The 27963-nt window shown below is 38.3% G+C and overlaps 1 protein-coding gene across 1 annotated transcript; it reads right to left on the bottom strand.

Moving 5' to 3' along the window:
• XKR9 (XK related 9) lies at nucleotides 1-27764 on the bottom strand. The gene is made up of 5 exons (XM_037381762.1): nucleotides 27690-27764; nucleotides 22961-24094; nucleotides 19533-20097; nucleotides 10211-10434; nucleotides 1-8286 (listed from the first exon to the last, which is right to left on the bottom strand). Exons 3-5 carry the CDS (start codon nucleotides 19805-19807, stop codon nucleotides 7643-7645), a joined length of 1143 nt encoding a protein of 380 aa, XP_037237659.1. The 5' UTR covers nucleotides 19808-20097; nucleotides 22961-24094; nucleotides 27690-27764; the 3' UTR covers nucleotides 1-7642.
• Nucleotides 27765-27963: the final 199 nt, after the last annotated feature.

Genomic DNA, 27963 nt, shown 5'->3' on the forward strand with positions numbered 1-27963 from the left:
TTTATTTTTCTTTCTGACTGAGGAAGGCAGTGCCCAGCTGCTTTAATTATACTTCTAAACACATACGTGTAAACATTATTCCTTTGGTTGGAAGAACATTAGTGAGAGAAGGCTTTTTGAGTTTTCATTTCTTTTTTTTTCCCCCCAAAGAAAGGCACAAATTAGTTACTGGTAGCTACGATTGTTGTTCAAGTCTGATTATGATTATAGACATTAAATGACTAATTATAATTTTATATTATTTTTTTTCACACAATAGTAATTCTTGTTTGAAACTGCCATGCTTATTTCTCTATAAAATTCCCCAGACTGTTTAACAGAACACAGTAGAAATGGACGTGCAATTTGAAAAATAACTTTGCTTATATAATGCTTCTTTTAAAAGCTGTTGATTACAATAACTGTTTGCCAAAGTGTGAGCTCATTAGCCTATGCAAATTCTGATAGCACTATTTCAGAAGTTGTTTATAGAGAACTTCTATGTTATGTGGCCTAGTCTGTTTTCCTTTGTGTTTATGTAACTGTGCCATTCAGTTTTGTAGACTATAAGGGCACAGTTAGGATTGCGCAGTTGATGCTATGGCAGAGAACCCAGGGAAAATTCACCAGGGGTAAGTTCCTTCCCTTTTTCTCCTCAAGTGAGAAAATGTTACAGGGTCATATTAATGATTTACACTTAAGCAAAATCTGATACTAGTTGATATGAATTTAACTGTAAAATACTTGCAATGGTTGCTTACTATACTGAAGACATTAATACTAAGTCTCAGAGAAAAGTTATTTATTTCAACATGCTGTTCAGAAATGGTCCAAAGGCTTTAATAAGGCAGCCTGAAATGCTAAATGTAAGCTATTATGCAGGAGCAGCAAGTGAGATTCAAAGGATCTCAGTATCTCAGAGAAGTCTATGTCTATAGGAGAAAGATGATATATTCTCACCATTCAGTTTTTAGCTTTTCAGTGGTTGAAATTGCCAGCTAATATTCCTATGCTCCCTATATAGACAATCTGAAGATTCTACCGATAAGTTACTGGCGTTCTGCTACATGTGATAAATCATGTATTCTAAAACAATAGAAGTTTATTTATAAATATAAATAAAATTTAATAGAAATTTATTTTTAGAAGTAATTTTTTAGAAGATGGATAATATTCTGTTATTAGAAGACAGGTAATATTCTGATATTGGAAGATACATAAGGGTCAGTTATATCACCTAATCTTACCCACCAAAACTGCATCCTGCTGCTGTTCCTTCTATAGTCGATGGGGAAGGGCACCCCTAAAGGAAGATTCATCACATCCTAAATAAGTGCCAAGGTAGGCAGGATGACAGTCCTTGGGGTGTGATTTTTTTTCTTTCTCCATTGATTGTAGAGGACCCTATACAACTTAACATCCAGTTTGAATTAATTGTGTATGGCAGAAACCTGAGATAAATACCAACCTACAAGTAGGGGTACCAATACCACTCAGATAATGCTGCATCACACACTACTGGCTTTGGCAAAGCAGCACTGAGCTAGCTGTATGAGGTACTGTTTTGCTGCTTTAGAGTGCTGACAAAAGCAACTGACTGGTGACTAAGACATCCTTTTAAATTTAAGTTTAGGAATTACTATAGCCCAGCAAAACACAGCCCAAAAGAGCTTGGAAGAGACCTGCAGTATGTAATGTTTCTGTGCTATTGTACCTATTGTATGATGCCATTTTCCAGAGCCCAGATTACAAAAATACTTCTTTCTTCTTGCTCTGTCTTTTCATCTAATTCAAACAGTATAACAGACCTGATGGTTTACAAAATTATCAACAGCCCAGTGTCAGTTGTGGCAGTGACATGTATCCCCACACAGTATTAACTTCAACCAGGCAAATGCATTTCTTCTGTCAGGTGAATAACACAGTGTTCACTAGAGATGTGCGTCTTCATGTACAACAGTTTCGGAAAACTCCAAATGTAGGCATAGCAGAATTATAGAAATCAAACTGTGTTTGTCTGAAGTGTCTCAATTTTTTTTGTGAGCACCCAGCCAGATTCTGATGACTAAACTTTTGACATTGAAGAGAAGCTGTTTCCTAGACCATGGGCTGAATATTCATGAAAACAAATCTGATGGAAGCTAGGCCTTAAAGAAGGCAGGAGCTGAACTTCATCTTGCAGTGAAAACAAAGCATCTAAAGGGGAAAGAACAGATAAGACAACACTTCTGCACAAAAGTATTTGTTCTACAGTGCATTGAGCATGAGTCACTGAGAGTCATGATGTCATAAAAAAAGACAAAACCTGTAATTATGATATAAAAATAGGATTATAGACTGTGGACACAAGAAGTAATCCACCTGATACTCAGCAGTACCTAGGGTATGCATAAACATACTGGTCCTCTGCTTCAAGGAGGACATGGTCAACTGGAAGAGAAAGCAGCAGGAAGATCAGCCTGGGAAACAAGACATACATAATTAAGTGGTTTGATGTGTTTGGCACTGAAAGAAGTCTGAGAACATGATAATGATCATCAAATATGTAAAATACTGCTTCACAGAAGAAGGAAACCATCTGCTCTGCAAGGCAGGAAGGAGAACAAGGGGCTCAGACTGCAATAAAGAGTCTGGACGTAAGAGGCTTCTGCTCCACAGGACTCTGTAGATCTGGGGGACATTACCTAAGATGTTGTGTTTTTCACAACCATTTAGAAAACTTCTTTCAGGAATGGCATAAATACAGTAGTTCTGCTGTAGGGTAAACTACAAATCATGTTTGAGGTCCCTTCCTGCTCTACTACAGTACAACACACTTCAAGTTCGGCCAAATGTGTGGAGTATGCTATGTGGAAAATGGCAGGAAAACACCTGTTCCCCCTGTCTCTCTTTGTATGCCGCCTTCTCCATACCTTCTTCTTTGCAAGTGACCTTCAAATATATACCTTTGTCATTTACTGTCTCACAGCAGCCGAGAACTGTCCAGGGACATTTAGCCCTTGAGTTTCAGCAGCTAACTTACTCCCCACAGAACAAAATGGGTAACCATCTCTTTTCCAAGATATTTGTAGGCTCCCATTAAAAAATACCTGTGCTTAATCAGAGAGAATTAAGATCACTTATAAGTGCTGAGCAGACAAAGCACATAAGAACTTTGCTACCAACTTTTTGTTGCATTCTGGCTGCAACAGATACATATTCTTCTAAGTATTGTCATCCTCACCTGGACAAAGTGCCGGTAGTAGTAACAATAACGGTAAAGATGAAGATTTTGTATTAAGATTCGCAAAATCACACTAAAGTATGAGGCATGAATGCACACTTGAAACCCTTCCTATCCTTTCTCATTCTGCTCTGTTATTTACAGCTGTGTTCACTGTCAGAAATAAAAACTATATGCTAAAAATAGAAATATACCTGGAAACCAACATACAATCATAGGAAGGCCAATGCAATTTATAGTCTCAACAGGTGTAAGCAGGGTAAGGTAAGTTTGAAGCATTGCCACTATCCCACCACGGTCTACATTTTACTAAGCTAATGAAGACTGACATAGTGGGAATCTTCAGTGTGGCTTGGATTTGTTATATGTTAGCTAATTGGTGGTAAAAGAAGAAAAGATTTTGATGAGGGTGGATTACAAGGGGTTATATGCACTCCATTCAAATAGTGATTGTGTAGCACATCTACTTTGCTTAAAAATCTGTGAAATGAAACTGAAGTGCTAGGAAGTAGAGAAGAGCACAAAGAGGTAGAATAGGAAAATTCCTCAGCTGAAATGAATGACATATATATTGCCTCAGGTTCAGGCAAGATAAGTTGTTTAACCTCTTGAAGTTGTTTTGGGGTTTTTTGGCAAAATATATAGATGGCGGAAACTGTGGGCAGAATGCAGGTAAGCAAAAAAAAATAAAAAAAACAACAACTACCTTTGAGCTGTGTGTATGCTTCTACACTCCATAATGAAAATGAGATGTTAGGTTTGAAACCATCTTTGAAATGCAAGACACTGTGGTAGAAAAAAAAAAGAGTTGCTACAATGTCTAAATATATAAAGGTTAATGTTTGGGCTTGGGGGTTTTAGAAATAAATATGCATAGTACCAGCAACAAGCAAGAGGTGGAACTCAGCACTTTGAAGGGTTAAAGTGAACTTTAGTCTTCCACAGATCACCCCCTGGTACTGTGTCTTCATAAATTTCCCCTGTTTATGGAGTGTTTTTGATGGCAGGCAATTCTTTGTTGAAAGTTAAGTGCTCTTTTATATGAATAAATAAAGAAGGCTTTGGTTTGAATGAATACATTATTTTGACAAATGTTTATTGGAAACCCAATTATGGCTTCATAAATCAGTGCTATCTGTGGTACATCAGGTGAGCTCACCCATGCCATCAAATGGCACGTTGAATATTAGCAGGATAATTAAAATAATTCTGTTGAATGTTGTCTCTCTTACCCAGGTCTGACAGTAGTCAAAGCAAGAAGAAATTGTTTATTATTTTTATTTAACTTATTAAAATACTTCTTGTAAGATGTAATGGACATACTTAACAAAAAAGAAAAAACACATTTGTTTTCAATTTGCAGTTAGATTAAAATGACAAGGTCAGGCATAATGCATGAACTGAGTGGCAGCTGAATTTTAAGAGTAGTCGGGGAAACAGAAAGGATATGTATGAAGTCTATTGTTTGAACGTTACACCTAGGTGAAGTGGGGCTTTGTTTGTTTTGTCTGAAGTGGTCACTGATGATATGAAATGTCTCTAGAGTAAATTCATGTGCTTCCTTGCCCCCCCTGCTACAGTGATTCTGAGTTACAATGACCAAATGAATGAGAAGCCATTTTCATAACTATGAAAATGAAGGGAATCAAGTGAAAATCTTGAACTCAAGGTCAAGAAGAAAGGGAGGAGGTTAAAGCTGAAAATAAATAAACAAAAGTCTGCAGGGGACAAGCTAACAGGAATTCCCATCTCTTGAGGCCCTCTGATGACCGCCAAATGGAGAGGTTCACAGTATCTGTGGCAGGACACTGAAGATCTGTTTTTTATGAAAAGAACTTACATGATTTCCAGAAGGATCATTTCCCAGTTTTTTTGATATGGTTAAATTATACCCACTAGAACTTATAAACATTAAAATAGGGATTGGAACTCAAGTAACTGGGGTTTGTGTGTATTTGAATGAACGTGATATAAATAGCCACCTAGATGCCTTTCTTACCAAGTCAGTTTCAGTGTAACATTCTTCTCAGTGGCACAGGAGAGGGAATGAGGATGCACAGGGACAACAGCACAACATTCAGATTTCTCCCATGAAAGAAAATTAGTGTTAGGAGTTGGCCAGAGAGATGGCAATGAAATCCCTTTACTTGGAATCTGTCAATTCACTGAAAGAAAAAAAAAAAATCACCAAGACAATTTTGTGTTTCACCAGAAACTAACCTTCCTGCAGAGCAACTCGGGCTCCAAATTTCTGGCATCTGGCAGCGCAGACAACCTGGAGGCTCCAGGGCTGAAACTCCCACACTAGGACTTCTCAGAAGCTCATATTTCACCAGAGATCTACTTCTTAGATAATGTACAAGGTTTGAGGTCATCTTCCAAATAAAGGTTAGACAAAATTTTGTAATCTTCTGCAAGATAGAGATAAAAATCTCCCTTCTCCACCGTACCTTACCCTAGTCCCTTCTCAGGATTTCAGATGAGCAAACAATAAGTATGGGAAGCTATATAGGGTTAGTCTTGACTATTTAGGATCCTATTTTTCCATAGCAAAATAAGAGTACTTTCAGCCTAAAACCAGGCACGCATTTTGCTGCCAAGGGTACCATCATGAGTACTAAATACTCTGTAGATAAGAGACAGAACTTAGGGCAATCATGGTCCATGAAGCAGGATGGAGCCTTGGGGTTTTGATCTTACCTATGCAGCCATTCCAGGGCAAAAAAAATCTGGAAATCTCTCTTCCAGAGTAGACAGAAGAGAAGGTACTGTTCTATATATTCATTTAAGGAAAACTATTGCTTAAATCTCATGGATCGTGGGGGTTTATGTCTTAACTTCTGGATCTGCATTCTAGCTACCCCTAAGTGGAAATGAGGGATTTCAGAAGTAAATTTTTCTTACTCCGCTGCTTTTTCATGCATATCCTCAGAGAGGCAGATCATTCAATCCAAGCTATGCATCTAGAAATTTCCTTGAATAGGATTAAGGAGGTGTAAGTGGTAAAGAGAACTATGGAAATGGAACTTCCCTGAGCTCTGCTAAGGATGGAAGGGTAACAAGCAAAAGGCAGTCTGGAGTCCATGGACTTGACACAAAAGGCACAAGACACAGCTTTTCAGCACTCTAATTATGAACCAAAGCACCAGCCCTTTTTCCAGAGTTTCAGGGAAGTTTGCTGTCAATAATGCTAACGGATTTGGTCCCTGGCAAAGTTTATCAGTTTTTCTTATCTTTAGTCTCTTTTCTCAAACCTTTTTTCCTCCCTTTGCCTGTGGCTACTGTAACTGCAAAGGTGAATTATTGGAAGGGGAAAGGAGGGGAGAGAAAGAGCCCTGTTTTTCATAATTCAGATTTAAAATGCAGCAGCTCCAAAAGACTTCCTCTTATATTTTATTTCTGAAGAAGCTGTGGCTATCAACCCTATTTCCTTTGTTGTTGATTCAGTATTTGAACATTAATTTCACTCTGCCTTCTGCCAAAAAATCTTGATGGACAAGCTGGCTATTCCATCATTTTCTAGCCCCTGTGAGTGCAGAACAGTTGCTTCTCTCTTCTCCAAGTGGCAAAGACAAAAGAAGCTGCACCACTGCATACCTTGCATAGCCTTCTATTTCAGGGGAAACCAGCTTTTAAAGTATTACATCTTAGAGCTCCAAGGAGAGGAAAGCTTCAAGGAAAACTGTTATTCCTTTATATGCAAGAATCCTATTGCCATCCATAAATCACTCAGGCTGCTATTATAATCCAGAACAACAACCTGGCATCACCCCTAAGTACAGAAGGTTGCGTGAAAGATGAGCAGAACAAAAACAATAAAGAAGTCATTAAAACACCTAAAAGATAAAATGCTTGAAAATATCTCCCCAAATTTCCTGTGGCAAGACAGTGATTGAGCCATAAATCAAAGCTATTCTTCTTCAGGGGATATTTAGAGAGAAGGCAGTACAGTTTGTAACTATGCTTATCTGAAGAAAAACTGCAGCTCTTACACTAATGGGGAGAAGCAGATAACTGATCACTGCACTCAATTATTTCAAATGCATGCCTCTTTCCTTCCAGCAAGAACAGAAAAGTAAACCTTGTTTTTAACAGAATCAACATAAATGAATAGAATATTGTTTCAATGCTAGCTTTCATTTGATTAACTTTTAGCTTTTCCTATGTTCTGTTTGCATTGCTAAAAACTAAAACAGTGGACTGTGTTGGACAGACAGATTAAAATGCTTCTTTTTCAAAAGTAACTTTGACCAGCACATAAGAGATATATTCATGTTAGAAAGGCTTTGTGCAGTATCACAGAAAACAATAGTTACTCAGAGCCGATAACTCTGGTCCATTATGTACTACTCAGTGATGATACATGAGAGACAATAAGAGAGAAACAGACCTATCCAGCAAATATTTGCTTTGAAGTCTGCACAAAAAGATCTATACAGTTCATTGCATTATGAAATTTTGAAATCTACTGATTTTCACTCTATATTTTTGTCCTACCTCTCCATCACCTTCATCTGAACATGCCTGTGGTCTGCAATAAGCAGTAGGATGGAAACACCTATAATAAACAACAAGAAAAATAATACCTAACACCAAACTAAGAATAGTTAGGATGCTCACAACTGTAAAATGTATTTCTTTGATAATGGAAGGTTTCCAGAACAAATATACAAACAAAATACCTAGAGTTACAACAGTGTGAGTAGCATAATACATAGAAAGGCAAAGTTTTGTTTTTCTCCCCTTTACGTTAAAAAAGGTAAAAATGAGAATGATTCCAACTACAGTTCTGTATAGATATTCCATCTTCTTAGATTTGCAGAATGTTGTATGTTGTTTCAAAGTCCAGGTGAAGCCACAAATCCAAAGAAATGTCAGCAGAATTGCAGAACTACCAACACTTAGTAGAGTGATCAGTGAAATACTGAGTAACCAAGAAGTGATGGTAAGCAGTTTATAAAACAGATACATTAACCCGGGGAGCACATGAAATTCATCTTTATCAGGTAGAGATTTTCGTAATGATATCTGATAATCAACTGTTGAAAAGGAGATACCACAAAAAGACATAATAATGGCAGCATCTAAACAAAACAGAAGGAAAAATGTTAGACTGAGGAAAAAGATACTTATTTTACATTATAATTTCAGAATGAACTTTTGGAGACGTTCATACTTTCTTAACACTTCCTTTATAGCAATATTATATTTCCTCTGTACTTCTGAAAAAGTCACCTTAATTTTAAGGCTCAGTTTAGTTACCTAAATCTAGGCATCTAATGCTGTTTGGTATGCCTATGTTATCCTGCCCACCCTCTGGCCATTAATGGTCTTGCACGAGTTGTGTGTCATATTTGCCATCTCCATACACAAATGACTTGGAAATTCCCAAAGTATTGCAAATATAGCCCAAAGAGTTGTGGTGAATGGAGTTAAAAACAATTGGTGGCCGGTCACAAGTGGTGTTCCTCAGGGCTCAGTACTGGGGCCAGTCCTGTTTAATATCTTTATCAACAATCTAGATGAGGGGATCAAGTGCACCTTCAGTCAGTTTGCAGACACTGCCAAGTTGGGTGGGAGTGTTGATCTGCTTGAGGGCAGGAGGCTCTGCAGAGGATCTGGACAGGCTGGACCGATGGGCCGAGGCCGAGTGTGTGAGGTTCAACCAGGCTCAGTGCCGGGTCCTGCACTTGGGTCACACCAACCCCACGCAGCGCTACAGGCTGGGGCAGAGCGGCTGGGAAGCTGCCCAGAGGAAAAGGACCTGGGGGTGCTGGTCGACAGCCGGCTGAACGTGAGCCAGCAGTGTGCCCAGGTGGCCAGGAAGGCCAACAGCCCCCTGGCTTGTGTCAGAAACCGTGTGGCCAGCAGGACCAGGGCAGTGACCGTCCCCCTGCACTGGGCACTGGTGAGGCTGCCCCTCGAATGCCGTGTTCAGGTTTGGGCCCCTCACTGCAGGAGGGACACTGAGGGGCTGGAGCGTGTCCAGAGACGGGCAGCGAAGCTGGTGGAGGGGCTGGAGCACAAGGCTTATGAGGAGTGGCTGAGGGAACTGGGGGTGTTTAGTCTGGAGAAAAGGAGGCTCGGGGGGGACCTTATTGCTCCCTACAGCTACCAGAAAGGAGGTTGTAGCGAGGTGGGTGTCAGTCTCTCCTCCAAAACAACCAGTGATACGACAGGAGGAAATGGCCTCAAGTTGTGTCAGGGGAGGTTTAGTGGTGGACTCGGCAGTGCTAGGTTATACAGTTGGACTTGATGATCTTAAAGGTCTTTTCTGACCTGAATGATTCTATGAAATAGCTCATAAAAACCTATGTTTCAGCAACTGGTATTGACTCTAGGCTGTCTGTGTTGTAGAAAATTATAACTAAGACTTGACTCTTCACATAGTCATATTTAAGATGAGATTTGTCTGACCGTTTTGTCTGAGTACCTATTGACTCCATGGACTACAAAGGAACAATAATAGACAGCAGTGCTGTTCTATCAGTTTGGTAAGTCAATGTCTTGCCCATGGTCATGCTAGTTTTAGAACTGGAAATGGTACAGCTGCTGTCTTGCTTCTGAGAGTTAAGCCAGTATCTCTTCATGATATTGCATTCTGCAATGCGGACATATCCTTAGGTTTTTTCTGATTCTGTCCCTCATTTGTAACATGGATGATGGTAGTGAAAGCTCACAGGGCTGCTCTAATACATTACTGATTTCAAGATGTCAAATCAGCAGTTTTCAAAGAAACTGTAAGCAAGAGCACACATAACAAAGTGTTCTGCAAATTATATACTAATTACATTCTATTAGATGTTATGACTTTTTACAGTGAAATCTTCTCTTTTATGAATTTAGCAGAATGGACCATATACTAGACAGAAGTTCTATCTAAATGCAGAGTAATTATACAGTGGAGTGTATGTTTTCCAAGGTATGTTTAAAATGTTATCCAATCACATGAGTTATCTTTTTAGGTAAGATACTCAACTTGCAAATTAAGCAAAAAGGCAGACTCACATTGACAGAAATCATTTTTGCCATGTTCCATGAGGATGTAAATCTGGACAAAAAGTTGTGGTGTGGTCTCAAGAAAAGTCTTGAATACCCTGAGCATGTTAATATCAGTCACTACATCAACAACTTGGTTTTGAATGAAGTTGGGAGGCTCTGTTTCTGATGTATCTCCGCTGCTTTTTTGTTTAAATGCAGCTTGGCAGCCATACTTCAAAGCAAACCAATACCTATAAAAAAAGGCGACTTGATTAGACAGCATTTTTTAGAAGTGCAACTCAAAATGATGTAGCCTAGCAATGATTTTTTCCCATTTCACTCTCCATTCACATTTTATCTTTGAATGTAATCCAGCAGCTTCTACTAAGATAAAATTTTGTCTGATATCTGTCTGGTTTCAGTGATATCAGATAATCATTTAAGCCTATTGATACCAATGCGATGTAAAAACTACTAAAACAGCATGAGACTTGCCTGAATAAAGATTACAATCTTTATTTTGTTAGGTTCTTATTTCTTTAAAAGTACCAAATTTCTGAAGTTTCCCTTAGCATCTCGCCTCAGTCTCTTTTTGATACTCATTCACTTCCCTTGTAGTCTTTTGAGGGTATTAGGGAATATCCAGCTGTGAACATCCACATTTATATAATATAGATCCATAAGCCCCAAGAATAGTATCTGATGAATTGCAAACATGCAACAGGCTTTTATAAAATTAAAAAAAAAAAAAAAATCACTGGAATGTTATTTTCTAAATACTCAGGCAGACTTTCATTTCAGAAAATTATTTTCAAGACGTAGATTCCTGGGGAGACAAATTCTACTAATAATCTGAGTGAGTTTACATGAAGAACAGTTCTGGATTATTTTCAATTAAGCCTAAACTATCACTTCCTCTGAAAGAGCAGTAAATGCAAAGATATGTGGAATTAGTCATAACTGGTGTACATTCTGTGCGGTAAAGAACCTTTTCTGTTCAGGATGTCTCTAATGTTTTGCATAGATATAAATAAAACCTAGCTCTCATCCCCATGTTCAAGACATTTGCTTCAGGCCTGGAGGTGGCATAGCACCTTAGAGGGGAGAGAATGCTTAAGTTTTAATCAGAAACCATTTTGGTAATTAAGAAGGAATGAGCTGTTGTACATGGTAACCTTTATAGCTGTGCTTAGGAAAACAGAATGGTGGCTACAACCTGATGTAGGACCAGACCTCCAGCTGCTGGAAATTACAATATTTCTGCTGCCCCTGGTGGGTTCACACACAGATACACACAACTCTGGTGAATGATCTGACTCATTGCACTACTGCTTTAGAAGATAAAGGAGGTAGGCAATGCACTTTTCTGTAATAGATTAAATGGAACAATTCCAGAAGAGGTTTTCACAGCTGAAGATCTCTTTCCAGTTGAACTGTTAAGCAGCACACAAAGACTCTTTCAGAACTAGTTAACAAATGAAAGCTGGGAGAAGTATCCTTGTAAGTATGTATGTAAATCCTACCTTACAGCAAACCAATGCTTGCTGTCTTCTGCTAGTTAGTTGACTTCAAGCAGTCAGTAACACTAGCTGAGCAGACAGTTGACTAAGCCTCTTAACTCTGCAGCACCATAATAGGCACTTTCATTGCTAGTAATAGCATAAGCTTTTGCAAGGCATGAGGACTGAGGCTTGCTCTGTTTGAAAATTTATTGACCTGTCTGTGACATTTAGCTTGGATTTTCTGCAGAAAAAAAGATGGTGATTTCTTCCAATTGACCAAGTGGCTAACTTGTTTTACTTTTGTACATTTTTGTGGTACATCCATAGTTTCATATGGGTAACAGTAACAAACAGATATTCCGTATTGAAGGAGATATTTATGACAGATGTGATGAAGTAGGATAGAGAAATATAGTCCTAGTATGATAGCAGAGGTCCTGAGAGATGGTGTGCAAGAGTACATGCATAGGATGATAAGAGATGGCTTGTACACTGGAGACTCCATGGCTATAAACAACTCACCAATGGTCAGTTATAGAAATGCAGACCTGGGGCTGGATGAAACTAGTTTTAGGGGTAACAAAGAAATTATATCTAACATGCATAAAAGGCACCATAGATACTAAGTTTGGATGTAACATGAAGCTGCAGAGAATAAAGAGAAAGCTAAAAGTGTGTTAGCAAACATACAAAAAAGACCCAAAGTGGATCCTAAGAGTGAAGAAGAAAACATCAACAGGAACATCAGGTTCCTCCCAGCATGACTCCACACTGATTAACGCCCATAACCCACCCACACACCAGAATGAAACTGCTGACCTTAAGACCCAGAGGAGCTGAGGAAAGGTGAACAAAAGGGGTAGGAACTAAGAAATATGTAACAATTTTAACTGTGTTATTATTACTGAAACTTTTTATGCATAGAAGTATTATTGCTTTCCCTGTAGTAAAAAGATCTAGACTAATAATGATTCTTGGAATCAACTGTTACAATTTCATTTCTACTAATAGTAAGTTCTTGGCTTTGTAGGTATATAAATCCTGTTTCTATGCCCATAAACTTAATTTTGAGCATAACAGCCTTCAGACATCACTTTCAAGGCTATTTCTGCCAATTTAGTTCCCAGATGTTTTGAGCTTCCAGTTTCTTCTCCAATGAACCCATTTTGACTATAACTGGCAGGCAAGGACAGCAAAAGCAGTCCTTTTTCAAGAAAACTCACTGGTACTCAGCTGATTTTTCTAGCACTATAAATATTGCTAAAGGCCTTTCCCCTCACCAGAAGAATTTAGTCATCCGGATTACGAAGATTAAATCATTCGTTCAGATTTATTTTCTTGAGAAATCAAGCAGAACACCACAGACCACCATTTGGTTATCTTACACAGCTGTAAAAGCCTGTTAATGTGCAGGGTAAGAAAGGCAAGGTCCTATGCCTCAGTTCACCTACTTCCATTCTTTAAGGCTGCATCTGAGGTGATTTCAAGATTCACGCTGAAGTGCTGCAGGTTCCTGATTCCCTGATAGTCCGTAGGATCGTACGCACCATGGACCCCATGAAACCCATGCAGCTGCATTTTCTTCACATAGAGCACAGGGGGCAACAGATCATCAGACACCTAGATCTCACAGAATCATCTCTTCCCAATACGATATTGGAGCACAGTCCCCTTCTGCTTACAAAGGGAGCTAGGAAGAATTCCTGGGTTCTCCAGGTGTCAAAAGTTTAATACCTTCACCACCTTTAAAGACCAAATCCTTTGACCACAAGGGAGACAGTGTCAGAGGTTCTTCCACTGCCGAAAGCGAGATAGCTGGGATCTGCAGGTTTAAGTGCATACATTACTTATTCCCTGGTCTGTTACAGTATGCCAACCATACAAGTGAAAATTGCAACATGGAAGCATCAGTAGTCAGTGTTGGAGCAGCTATGTTACTGCTGAGTAACCCTTTGGTTACTTCTTGTAACCCTTTGGAACCTTTCTTGCAGAGATTCACAGACCGCAGCCCTGCCATGCAGGCCACACGTTGATTCTGCGAGCTGGCTCTAGATCCATTATTTACTCCCAAAGGAAACTGTTTTCTACTTTTATGTTTTTGTGTATTTATCTTACTGTTCTCTGAATAATCACTCATAAGCAAAGAACTGAACTGTTTGGCAAGGCATCTATAGCTTTTTCTGTTTATAAAGCAATTAGTATTCCAAAACATCTGGGTCTTGCATCCAAGTTGTAAACATCTGGAGAGTTTGCAATGTTTTCAAGAAAAAACAATTGGATAGACCAATCTGTTAGTTGTCCATGGACTCATTCACCAGAGCCTGTCTTTGTCCAAGCAGCAACAAGTGGAAACCAGCTGCACAAATTTTGAGCTGCAGAGCTCACAGCAGAGAAGGCAGATGATATATAAGGCAAGAACCAGATGTTGTAAAAGCAGTATTTCAGCTGGATGTACACCTGAAATCACTTGTCACTTTTTGGAAGCATATGCCTTCTGAATATGGTATATTAGGTTTATATTGTTATAAGTTGGTATATATATACCATAAGATACTATAGTTTCTTTCACTAGTTGTAGTGATTTCAGTTAGTCCACTTCTGACCTTGAGTACTGTATAAAAGACATCATTTTTTCTAGAAAAGTCTGTCCAAATACTTCCATTGCTCTATGACTATGCATTAAGCGAGGTGGTGTTCCCTGAGCTCCACATGCCTATGTCACTTACAGTAATTCACTGTGACAAATTTTTCCTCTTTTAAGAGTATTTTGAGTTTACACTCCTATTCCCATCTGCCCATGTGACATGTAATATTAGGACATTTTAGGAAGGGCCCGTAGCCAACTATGGCCTAGTGTTGAACAATTGCATTCACAGATTCACAGCCAAGGGCAAATGAAGTTCAGTCCATACTAAAAGGTAGGTCAGGCTCGAATCTTCTCCTTTATCATGCCCATGGCGCACCTAAACACTATGCCTACTCTGAACCTATCGTAATTACATTCCTATAATCTATTTTCCTATATCTATTGATATAAAAGTTTTGTGTTTCAGTCTTCGTAAACTGAAAAAAACCCCAAACTTTTAAAAAGCTGCTTCAACTGGAATAATAATACATTAATTAAAAGTATTGGATTAATTATGTATTTTAAGTACAGGTACATCTTAAACTGAAGGTGAAAAGGTCTGTCGTTAATACAGACAAAGGTAGGGTTACCATTTACTTTTTCTCCCTCTAAACTCATTAAGGAGGAACTTTTCATTAATCCAAGGTACATAAGCTACATGGAAGCCAACAGAGTAAAAAACTCACAATTTCTTTACAACTGGAATTGTCATATGTGAACAGGAAAGTATTATCAGTGTTTCTAAATATTATATCCACTTTGACAGGAGAAAAAGAAAACGTTTCTGCCTTCGTAGTGTTGGTTTGTGGAGGATGCAGATGATAGGACTCCTACCTGTTATAAACATTCCTTGAAACGCAGCTCCACTGTCTCTCAGTTCTTGAGATACTCCTACATTTTCATCATCACGTCATAAGGGATGAAATTTGCTCCTGATCTGCTGTAAAATTAGGAAGGCTCTGGCTCTGACTGGGAATTCACAGATGGGACAGCTACTTGGTTTTGCTGCTTCACAGCCTTCACATGCCACAGGCAAGCTGCCTTGCCAGTGCTTCCATGTATCACCTGCTTCCCCTCAGAGTTCCAATAAGGACTTTCCACCACAACCCCAGTACACTGGAAGACTACACGTCCCATATCATCAAACTACACTGATAAAGACTTGGGTGCCGTTTAGAAATGCAGGCAGGCAGGGTGTGAGAGACCTGGCAACAATGACTGTTCTGTCTAAATTCTACCCACACAGCCAGTTTGCAGCACTGTATAAATCCTTAATCAAAGGAAAATTATTCTCTGATGCATGTTAATCTTCTATAAGACAAATATAATCTTCTAAGTATCAAAAGGCATGGATTAAATCCATGACACTGATGCAACTAAGTCAATAGTTAGGTCAGTAAATTTATATTAAGAAAATATGATCAAGCACATATTATTGTGTAACCTCTAACTCACTTAAAGTAGCATTACAAACCTTCCACTTCTAATTGACTCTCTCTACCTCTCTGACTTGGTATTGTAAAAACCTTTCTATTTGTTTTTTCCTGTGGAAATTCTTGTTATATACATGAATTGCTAGAGGCATGTTACCAACTTCAGCCCTCATTTTTGACTAAACTAAACATCACTTATCTTGACTCTGATTTTTTCTCATTGCTTTCTAAAAACATGCAATTAAATAATCCCAGGCTCATCAAAGTACTCACAGTTACTCTGATGTCTCATGGACTTACAATTCATCTTTACAAATATGCAAAAAAATCTTCTTCACCTGCTTCGGTTCAAAGACACAGGGCCTCTTGAGCCTACCTTCAAGCATCAAAAGACACAACAGCAGCTGCCAATATCACTATGTCTGCTGCCTGCATGGCCTTCTATTCTGACAGTGAAGGTTATTAACTGATAAAATTTAGTCTTCTGCAGGTGTCCTTGACTGATGCTGTGAACTGCTACATGTCAGTGGACTTCAGATTTTGTACGGTGCCCCAAGGGAAATGTCCCCTTTTTCCATATTCACTGACTGTGGTGCCGTCTTAACGTTGACTGTGATGCCACAGTCTGTTCTCAATTCTACCAACGTGTGACGCATTTAAATCATAGAATGTTTCGGATTGGAAGGGACCTTAAAGGTCATTTAGTTCCAACTCCCCTGGCATGGGCAGGGACACCTTCCACTAGACCAGGTCACTCAAAGCCACATCCAATGTGACCTTGAAAAATATCAGGGACGAGGCATCCACAGCTTCTCTGGGCAACTTGTTCGAGTGTCTCACCACCTCCACATTAATTTGTTCCTAATATCTAATGTAAATCTACGCTTTTTCAGTTTAAAACCATTACCCCTTGTCCTATCACTACAGGCCCCGCTAAAAAGTGGGTCAGGCTGAAAATAATTTTAGTCAGCATAGCTAACATATACTTTACCAACTTAATTTTGTCTCCTTGCAGAGAATAACATTTCATATGAAATATAACTACAGGTCTACATTCTTTCCATTAAAAGAAACTGAAGCCTTATTTGATATTAAATAATTTAAATTTCATTCTTTCTCTCTCTTTTAATATAAATGTGCATAAGTGTATACACACATGATTTACATATTGATTACTTAGCACTGGCAGTGTGATAACATACACTGATTCTCATTGTGCTGTGCGCTGTACAAACATAACATAATGAAGTTCCCTGTTTCAAAGATGGAGCAAGAGGTATAAAGGATGTATGAGAGGGAAGAAGGGACAGAAGAAAGAAAAAATGAAGGAAGATAATTTGGTAAGGTGTATTCACACCTTCTAATTTCAGGCATCCTACGTTCACTGGCCAAGTCATATTTACTAGCTAGGCCCCTATTTCCTTTGTAGTGAATGGAAAATATTGGCTCCTGCCGCAAATGACCTTCTGGAGAAGATCACCATAACAAGTATGACCTGACTCCTGACAAAATCTATTTTTATCCATTGACTGCAGAGATAAACTTGAGAGACTCATTGTCTAAATTAACTGGATACATCAGATGACTAAGAGGGAGAACAGGAGGGTGTTGTACGTGGATACACCTAGGGAAACACATGTAACAGGAAGTACGTAATAGTTTATCACAAAGGTACTAACACGGATGTCAGCTTGCTGTTATCAGTTTATTTTTTTACGGTATGCATTATCACACTGCTGAACTGTGAGGAGTGGCTGAAAGAACTTTGTAATTCATACATACCAGCTTGGAAATTTTCCAAGTGTAAGCGGCACCATAGGAGAAAACATCATTTGTGCAACAGAGAACAAGTGACCAATTTGACAACACTGTTAGTGCAAAGGGCAAAATTATATTTACTAGATAATAAGCCACTTAGAGAAGACAGGGCTAATTCTGGGAAGGAAGTTTCAAAAATTACAGTAATTCACGGTAAGAAGTGTTCATTGGAAAGGGTATGAGTTCAGGTAAATCCAAGAGTACCATGGATTACCTTAGAATGTAGGTAACCCATTAAGATTTTCCTGTAAAAGCAGCATTTTGGATAGTACAAGCACTGAGTCAAGATTACAGTATCTAGAATTGTAGATTATTGGAGCTTGGATCTGAATTCTTAAGGTCAGTGTTGAAAGGTGAGGTCTTAGACATAGGCACTAACCAGCAGGAAATTTTAGGGGCAACCTGGGAGTGTAAAACCAAGTAAAGGTGAAATTAGAGTTGCAGTCATGAACAGATTACAGAGAATAAGGTCATGGAAGAGAAAGGGGAAGAAGGGAAGGTTTTGGCCAGACATTGCAACAGTGGCTTCTGCTATTCTACACCACGGTTACTGGCTTAATATTTATCATCAGTTATCAGAAAGACAGGTCATGGATTTAACTTCCTGTGGAAGAAACAGATTCAGAGAGGCAGGTTTGTAAGTCACGAGAACAAGGATGGCACTCCCAGCCACACCTGAAGATGAAAACCCTTGGGGACAGACAAAAAGGAGAGTGCCACTGTGGGCCCAGAGGTACCGCCTCTAAAAAGCAGTACCTATTAAGAGTCCCTGTGGCCAGGTTTTGGTGTATCTCACATGAACCAACCCATGTCCATGGATCTGGTTAGTGAATAGGAAAATGTCCAGAGAAATTGAAGAGGGAATTTCTTTTTCTTAAAAAATGTAGTATTTCTAAGTTTTTCTAGTACCTGACACCAGAAAAATTAAACCTGTCAGTAAATATTCCTCTGTGAAGTCTAAAATGGCAGGATTGTAAGAGGAGAGGCTGGAAAATAAAGCTGACAGGCAATAGGAAGAAGAATATTGAGAGGCAAAAGTTAATTGTGATATGTAAAAGCTCCATCAGTTTTCTTAATCCATGATAAATAACATCAAGAGAACAACATATGTTTGAGGGGAATTCTTCCATTGGCATAAATATAGCTTTCATTGCTGTCCATAGAATAGTACAGGAAGTTAAAGGAGGCATTTTAGGTGTTTTATTAAGTGCCTCTGACAGTTCTATATTCACTCATTTCATGTATGTTGCACACCTAAAATAATTGAAAATCGGGACTTTTTGCCAACATCTTTCACCTCAGTTTTAAAATGGAAGTAAAACTTTGGCACAGGTGATCTCTATAAAGATAACGATAATTTTATAGCAAAGCCACTAGAGAATGTTAAGCATATGGTAGCTTAAACTATTCCTGGACATGTGCCTTTTAGCAAACAAAAGTTCCTGTTGCTGTTAACGCAGTCACTGCAGGAAGTACTGCTGCAAGTATTCTTACTAACTATTCAACTATACATTTATCTCCTGAATCTTAGTGCATTTTCCACATATAGGTGGACTCTCAGGTTCAGAAATTACTTCTTTCTTCAGTTGTCTCACCTGCTTAGTGTAATCAAATTAATTATCTTCTTAACATAATTTTAAATACTTACGTTTACCAGTTACAACAGTATTACTCTGTAAAGCAAGCTTTTTTATTAAATATGCCCTATGAAAAGGCTGATGAACCAGAGTTAGGCTATGAATGATAAAAATTATTACTTACAGGTAAAATGAAAGAAGACCTACATTTCCATCAAAACCTGACATAATTTACCTTGGCATAAGCAGACAAAAATCCATTTGCTTACATGGAGCAATAATTATTAAGGCCAGAAGTGGTCTTATCCCTAAAGCCATATTAAGCATTTCTTAATAAACTGTTCTAAAGCAGTATGATTTCTCATTTAAAAATAAATGTTAAAATGTGCTTACCTTATAAATATTCCGCACTGAAAGAGATGAACCAGAAAAATCCATTTCAGCTTCCCAGTATCAGTACCTTCCCAGTCATTTTTAAACCATTCATAACTGAATATCTGATTTATTAATGATGAAAGGCCTCTAAAACACAGTATCAATATACTCCAAGAATATTGTCCTTGACAAAAATATTTACTAGCTACCCAGAAGTCCACTCCAATATCAACTATGTAAATTATAATTCCACCAACTAAAAAAATAAAATTCTGCTTAGTAAATTTCATCATGCATTAGACTGTCACTGTTGTCATTCTTTCCTTACTTTATGTAAAAAAAAGTCAGAATTAATCTAAAGTGCTTTCCTGCAATGGAGTCTTTTTCCTGATGATACCACCTGCTCATAGTACTTTATACAAAGGAAAGTCAGGTTATGGATTTTTATTATGGCAAAGGGACTTGCATTTTTCTGTATTCTTGATTTAAATATTAAATTAACTTCACTGATATACATGTATTCTGGAAAAGATAAATGTAAATTGTATTTTTAATTGGTGGAGTCATTCTTCATTACTAGTTCCTAAAAAGAAGAAGAAAAAAGAAAGATTAACAACATTTTCTTTTTCAAGTATCATACAGCAATTCTCACAATCATTTAAACAAGCAGGTACAAAATGCAGAATGTATTGAAGTATCAGTGAACAATCACTTCAAGAGGAGCTGCACCTCTGAACCTGCTGAGGTCACCCACTCTCCCAGCCAGTGATCTTCACCTACCAAGCAGCTGTTGAGATAATTCCTAATAGTTGCAAAACACCAAGAAAACAGCTTACCTCTACTAGTTTTTAAAACCAGTTTATGGAAAAAAAGATTGATTCCTTCCCAGAACTTTTTTAACTGCTGAGCTCTTGTCCCTTACTGTGCACAGCACAAAACAAGAAAACTCCTGTCTTGAATACACACCATTATATCAGAGTACACATCATTATGTCATTTCCAACTGTGTTACTGCCTTTGTATGCATACATATAGTGGTTTTATCATTTCTGCTTGGTTTTCCATATGCAGCAAGAAAATGCTGAATAGGACTGCAGCTCTCCTGTTAAAAAGACCTGTAAGGAGCCAGACCCGCACCATTCTGCACCTCTCTGGGAAATGTCTCCCAAGCTGTGTGAGGTCATCACACAGATGACCTACCAACATAGTCTGCTATAGATACAATTAATTTGCAGTCTGAACTATGTTTACGTTGCTTAACATTGAAAGGTCTTGTGACCTCTTTGAGTAGTCCTTACACATCTTTCCTCTGTAGATCTGTGGTATTTACCAGGTGAAACAGAAAACCTGTAAGGCAGTATATTCTTTGCCTCATTGATTTTCACCTCTGCAAAGCCATAAACGTTAAAATGACAATGTCCCCTATTTCATTTGTGTATCTTAGGGAGAAGCTGCTGGCAGCAATCCCAAAGGATATGATGCAGGACATGCCAAAGCACTGGGTTTGGGCTGGTGCCACCACCGAACAGCAGTAGTCAATACACAGGGAACAGCTGCGCCAGGGAACTCAGAGCAAGGGAAGGGCACGTGGAGCCAGGTCTCCTTTGGTCCTAACTTTCTGTGAAGTTAGGTACACTGCCACAGAGGAATGAAATAAGGCGATCGGTTAATATCCCATGATAAAAGGTAATGACTATTTTTTGCTTGTATTGACTGGGCTGGTCTACACTGTGACCTAGGTACAAATCCAAAAACAGGGAACTTAAGCCTTTAATTTCCTAATGAAGACAAGGGGGAACATAACAGCCTAAAAAGGTGCTGAGTGTCTACACATTTTTATTTTTTTTTATATAGGCCTTAGCTATTTCTAGCCTTCTGCTCTATGTCCTACTCAGGTTTCATGTCCTGGCACAGAAAAGGTCAAAAAAGATCAGGCTATCTCACAGCTGGGATAGCTGGAATCCTTTCACTGTTCTTTCCTATCCTCTCCAATAAAATACCACTAATCTTTTTCAAATCACCAATGCAATTTACATCCAATTCACAGTCTGATTTGGGGAAGCAGACTTTGATACAAAGTCCAGCATAAAGTGAACTTTGTGTTTACACGTTTCACATCTGAAAACTTGTGTATGAACCAACTTAAAGAGTTTATTACTAGGGTTCATTCAAGAAAATTCCAAAGGAATTGTATTTACTCTATATAAGAACATCATGTCATTCTGCAGCTTGATGTACTACCTTGGTCAAGCTGTATCATTCTTTGTGACAAGAACATTATACCTGGGATTTAGAACAGACAAAAAAACCCCAAAAAACAAACCAAACCACAAACAGGTTCACTATTTGGCTGTTGCAGAAAACACAACGGTAAAACATAAGTCAATAACTGGATCCAAACAGAAAGTTCTTTGGATAGGCAACTTATAGCCACAGTATATCAAGGTTCACATTTAAGGACTAATACTGGCTTTTGAGTGGCAAGGAGTAGCCTCAAATTTTGTACCTGAAATGAATAAATACGGTAACTGGATTCCTTCCTCTTTACAACCTCCCTATTCTTTTGTATCTGAGCACTTCACAAAGAGGAATTTTCTCATTATCATATTACCCCTAATAAGAAAGTAAGTTTTACAGACTATGTTCAGACTCCTCTGAAACAACAGCACGAAGAGTAGTTGTGAGCCAGGTGATTTCTACTTCCAATATCCATACTGTACAAACTGCTGCCATGCTGGCAGTCTGCAGACCTGCCTAGACATCTTGGTGGTATATGAAGCCATCAAGGAAGCTGAGATAAACACACACGTTATCAAGCATGTCAGCTTGCTCACAGTCTCATAATTATTTTGAATAAGGAATCTAGTCTTGAAAGAGCCTTGGAACAGCTACACATAGGGGTTATATTTTGCACATTGCAACCTAAAAAAAGCTAACAGAAACTCACAAATTTGTATTCCAGAATGTCCAATGTCTTAATTCCAAGCCCAAGTACAAATGTGCTCACAGGTGCACATTAAATTTCTGATTTAGATAAAATTCTGATCATCTAAATTAATGATCTCAGCCCTTAATATCCCCTATATTTTATGCATGATAGCACTCCAAAGAGCGTCATAGTCTCACGTATCATGTGGGGTACTAATTAAGTGCCACAGGAGAGCGAATCCTGTATCACTCTGAATTATATTGTTCTCGATCTTATTAAATATATGAGATCTAACATGACAGGAGCAAAAAGAGTAAAGTGTCTGTCAGCCAATATAAATATAAGCCTGCTCTAAAAACTAACATTTTACTTTTTAAAATGTTAAAAAATAAAAAGTAAAAAAAAAATTAACTTTTACTAAATCATTTTGTGATAAAGCAGAAACAATAAGATGTGATTAGCAAGGCCTTCAGTTCTCACAATACATCTAAAATGCTATTACAAAATGCAGACTTACCTTCATACTGGCCACGGATAGAGATTTTTCACTTTTAAAAACTGTAGATTTGCATCTACAGGTTTTCCATCTGTACCTTTACAATACTTGCAATCCATGAAAAGTTAAAGGGCTTACTGATACAAAATGAAACTAAAATCATATGGAAACCACATGACACAGTTAATAATTTGCCACCTGTCAGGAACTGTCATTCTCATTAACATATTACAAAAACTCTGTTCTAAAAATTTGGTTTAGAAGTCCCTGTCTATATTTAATACTAAGTTTAATATTATAAAATTTCCTTCAATAAATTAATGTCACACTTTACTCCATAGAAGTAAAATAGAAGTAAAAAAAAAAAAAGTATCACTTTCCCTCTGTATATTTATATATCTGTGTAAGCATGTTCAAATTTAGAGACTTAGGTTTGTTAGACCTGTTGAGCAAAAGTCAACATATATTTATGGAAACACATACGGGTATATGTGTGTGTTTATATGTATAAGTTTGTTTATTATACATTTACTTGTATACACATTTATATATCTCAAAGATTTATACAAAAAGAACAATCTCTTTGGCTACAGTTGAAAACTGCAGTACAACACACTTTAAAATATGTACAAAATGCTTTTCTGTGCAATGACACATGAAGAGACTGCATGTGTCCAGCGACAAGTGACTAAAATTGTTTTCCTCTGGTGTAACTACAGGTGTTTGCGAGTCTGCTCCAGCTGAGCTATCAGCACTCAACATACAATTTTTATGCATGTTTAAAAGAGCTGCAGTGTACAAGGAGCAGGTGTAGTGTTTTAGCCTCTATGACTGTGCTGTGCAGGATGATGCATACCCTCAGCCAGAGCAGTCTATAGCTTTTCTAGCTCTTAGGACAGGAGATACAATTCTACCAGTGTCTTCATAGTGAACATAGTATCAGTGCCTGCCTTCTATTGTGCTCCTTCCTGCTTCCCCTTATAGGTTGGAAACATCCTAATTCTAAGCAGTTCTTGCAGTGCTTGAAATACCATTATTTTCACATCATCACTTGAACAGAATCCACACATCAAGTTAATTTTCCAAAGATAAAAAAAGTGTCTGAATCCAAAGCAGTACTGCAGAAGTCCTGGTTCAATTGCACATGGTTCATTCCTGCAAGACAACACATTGGGAAAACACCTTAGGACATCAGTGAGGCAACGCATTATCTATAATGGCCTTCTGCACAAATGCAGCAGAGGCCTTTCTGCCTGTGCAGGATCATCTCAGTGATGATTCAAAGGTAACAGGCCTACTGCATGCATGCTCAACAAGCTCTTCATAATGGCTTTGAGCATCATGAATGCACTAATTAAAAATGTAGTTGTATATTGCTAGACAATAAAATCCCAATGACTTCAGAGAAGCAGCAGCTCAGCAATTGCAATGACACCTGTTCTGTCCTATAAATGATAAATGAATACAAGCACTCTGTCAGAATATAGCTTTTGTGGATGACATTTCTTTCAATGTTGGACTAAGCTACTGTGTGCTTTTGCAGTGAATTTATGATATCAGCGAACCTGCTGATATGCTGAGACCAGCACAAACCTATGCAATCTTTGCTGAGAAAAACAAAAGTGATTCATCATGCCCATCCTGTCTTGTATTCCCCTGAATTGATTGTTCCCATTTACAAAAAATGCACTGGAATGGTCTGGACCACTGGTTCTTCACTGGGACCAAGATGGATGAGACTGCAAGAGTAGCTGCAGACAGGATGAGACCGAATACAGCCTAAACTATCTACATTTAGCAGCTTTTACCAAGACTGCCCCTTTCCATGGATCTGAGCCAGATTTGAAAAAAAAAAACCCTGCCCTCCAGTACACCATATATTTCTTTTAAATCCTAAAAAATCTCTGCTGATCTTAGTCAATGATTAATATAATTCCTTTATGTATGAAAAAATTTGGTCATCTGAGATATGTTCTCCCTGAATTATAAACATATGCATAATTTAGCAGCAGAGCAATAAATACATTATATACCGAGTTTGGTAGTTTAACATTCTTATAGCTCCACCTCAGCTTTTTTTTAATTTGTAATAGGCTTTGCAAGCTATTTGCCCAAATAGTGATTAAGCTCCTACAGCTTTAAAGGAAGGCATCTTAAATCAGCCAAGTCAGAAACTCATCACTGTGACCTTTGTTATTAAAAAATGACCAAAAGTCTCTAGCACAGAGAGAGAGACAAGGTTTGTGTATCTGACTCTTGGAGTGTAAATCAAGCAGCTCATGAGCTAAATTACTGGCTGGATGATTTATTTGTTTTCTAGTCAGACTTGCCATCAAAGAAAGTACATCTTTAAATTGTGACAGAACTCTTATGCTATTCAGTACACATCTTGTTACTTGCTTCCAAATGGGGTAAAAAGGACCTGTCTTACCTGCTTTGATTAGTGTTAACAGAAAATTGCATATTTTATCTTTGGAATAGTCACCTTATTCCAGACATCGGAAACTAAGGCCCTCACTAGGACTAGCAGGATGAAATGCCAACCTGAAAAACCTTGGGATTTCTGAAGATTCACTGTGTGTCTTTTAAGCTTTGCAGTCAATGAACGTTTTTGCCATTGGTATTAATGGAAGTTACAGAAGAAAATGCATGGCTTGAAAGAGCGTATTGGCTGGTTACTTCACCTCACTCTCTAGATTCCCTTGCTTCTTCATTAATTATTCCAATGTACTTGTACAAACTACCACCACTGCTACTTGGTACCCTGCTACAGCAGAACCCCATGTCACCTGTCCAGTGGACCGAAAAGTTGAACTCACATGGAGTATTTTTGCTCTGAGCAGCATAAACATACAGAATTTTAGGAGAAGCTCACAAGATCACAGAACAACTGAGGCTGGAGGGACTGCTGGACATCATCTGGTCCAACCCCCCTGCTCAAGCAGGGCCACCTAGTGCAGGCTGCCCAGGACCATGTCCAGACAGCTTTTGAACATCTCCAAGGATAGAGACTCCACAACCTCTCTGGATGACCTGTGCCAGTGCTTGATCACCCTCACAGTAAAAAAGTGTTTCCTGATGTTCATAGGGAACCTCCTGTGATTCAGTTTGTGCCCCTTGCCTCTGGTCCTGTCACTGGGCACCACTGAAAAAGACTGGCTCTGTCTTCTTTGCACCTTCTCTTCAGGTATTTATAGGCATTGAGATCCCCTGAGCCTTCTCCAGGCTGGACAGTCCCAGCTCCCTCGGCCTTTCCTCACAGAACAGATGCTCCAGTCCCTTCATCATCCTCCCCTAATCACCTCCTACAAAACAGCTCCTCTGGCTCTCTACATTTTCGACTCAATGCTGCCTCCTAATGTAGGAATCTTGCAGCCTATGTTCTCTCTATGAAATGTGCTTCACCTCTTTTTGGTTTAAGATCTCTACTCATCTCTGTGCCAGGTAGCAAGCATAAAAACATAATGAAACTTAAAGAAAAGTTCTGCAAGTACCAAGAAATATATGCATATCTTACTTAAAATACGTTTTATAAATAGCAGCAAATGACACTAAACCTTTCCAACCAAAAATCCTCTCAAGAAGACTTCCATGTACCAATGTTTGCGAAGATAAGTATCTCAAGAAATTTTCTATGTACTATTCAATTGATTCTGTGTAATTACCACAGAATTACATGCTTGTGCATAGATCTATTAGGCTATTACACAGCCACAGTGGAGAGGTATTTATTCCTGACATTTACGCTTTAAATGGGGAAGAAAGTCAAGTGCCACTATTCTTGAGTGCTAAAAATGCAAGCAGTGACCTTGTGAGATTTTCAGAAATACCAAACTGCATTTTATATATCTCATAGTTGTAGAAAATTAACTCTCCATCAAACATCACATTGTATTTACCAGGAATATCACTTTAGGTTTATTGAAACTCGGCTTTTCTCTTTTTTTTTACTGGTAGTCTAACATTTCCTGCTTCAGAGTATTTTTCCCCTCAAAATTTTGTCTTAACAATGTAAAACTGCCAGTGAACCAAAAGAACGTGAGGATATATGCTCATATTTGCTTGTACCATATTAGAGTATAATAGTAAGAGTTTCACCACATGGCTATTAACCCCTGTATTATAAGAGAAACAATACACTTTTTAAACCGATGGGGTGTGTAGGAAATGAAATGGTCGTAGAACCGGTACTTCGTTCTCCAAAGGCACCCACTGCTGCCACCTACAGACCACACACATTCACAGCGTCTGTCTAATACTAGAAAATTTATTCTGCTACAGGACAGTAATAGTCGTTATAAGTATTTCTCGGAGAACAAGCCTACAGTTCCCCAGACAATTCTTAATTAAGAAAAAGAAATGTCTCGTGATGTTAAAAATAACTTGCAACTTCCTACTTCTTAGCTATCAACTACATGTAAAACTTCAGGTAAATTGTTTCAGAAATCTTCTCTACTTTCAGAATTTTCTTAGAAATAGGAAACCACTGAAATACACAACTTGCCTTTGCTTAGGTAGTACCCTCTTCTAATGACATAGCAACTAAACTTTACCTAAGAACTGAAAATGGGTTGAACATACCACCAAATAGGTATACACGTGTGGTACAAAATCAGTGTAATAGGGTACTTCATGATTAGGTAAGTTCAGATCTATTCATAGTTACTTATAAAACAATATGCAAGAAAATTATATGGGAAGAGACTGGAATATCGTGTGTAGGGGTGTCTTGCTTACTTCAGCAGCATACCTGCACACAAAAAGTCTTCTTTCCTTTGACCTGAAACATCCTTTCTGTTGTCCGTAGTTCATGCTTTGATGAGCTTGAAAAAAAAAAAAGTAATTATTTTGTATCTCAAATAAGTAAAGTTTTGATGTATCAGATAAACCAAAGAAATTGGCTTGAAGGCCTAAACAAAAGGATGGCCAGTATCTGTTTGTGTCTGTGTTTTTTGTGATGCCTGGCAATTAACAGCTGCAATTGAAGTCCATGCCCAGGAGTAAATCTTTTTAATTGCTGCATA

This window comes from Falco rusticolus, chromosome 3 (assembly GCF_015220075.1).
Source record: "Falco rusticolus isolate bFalRus1 chromosome 3, bFalRus1.pri, whole genome shotgun sequence".
NCBI classification, from domain to species: domain Eukaryota; kingdom Metazoa; phylum Chordata; class Aves; order Falconiformes; family Falconidae; genus Falco; species Falco rusticolus.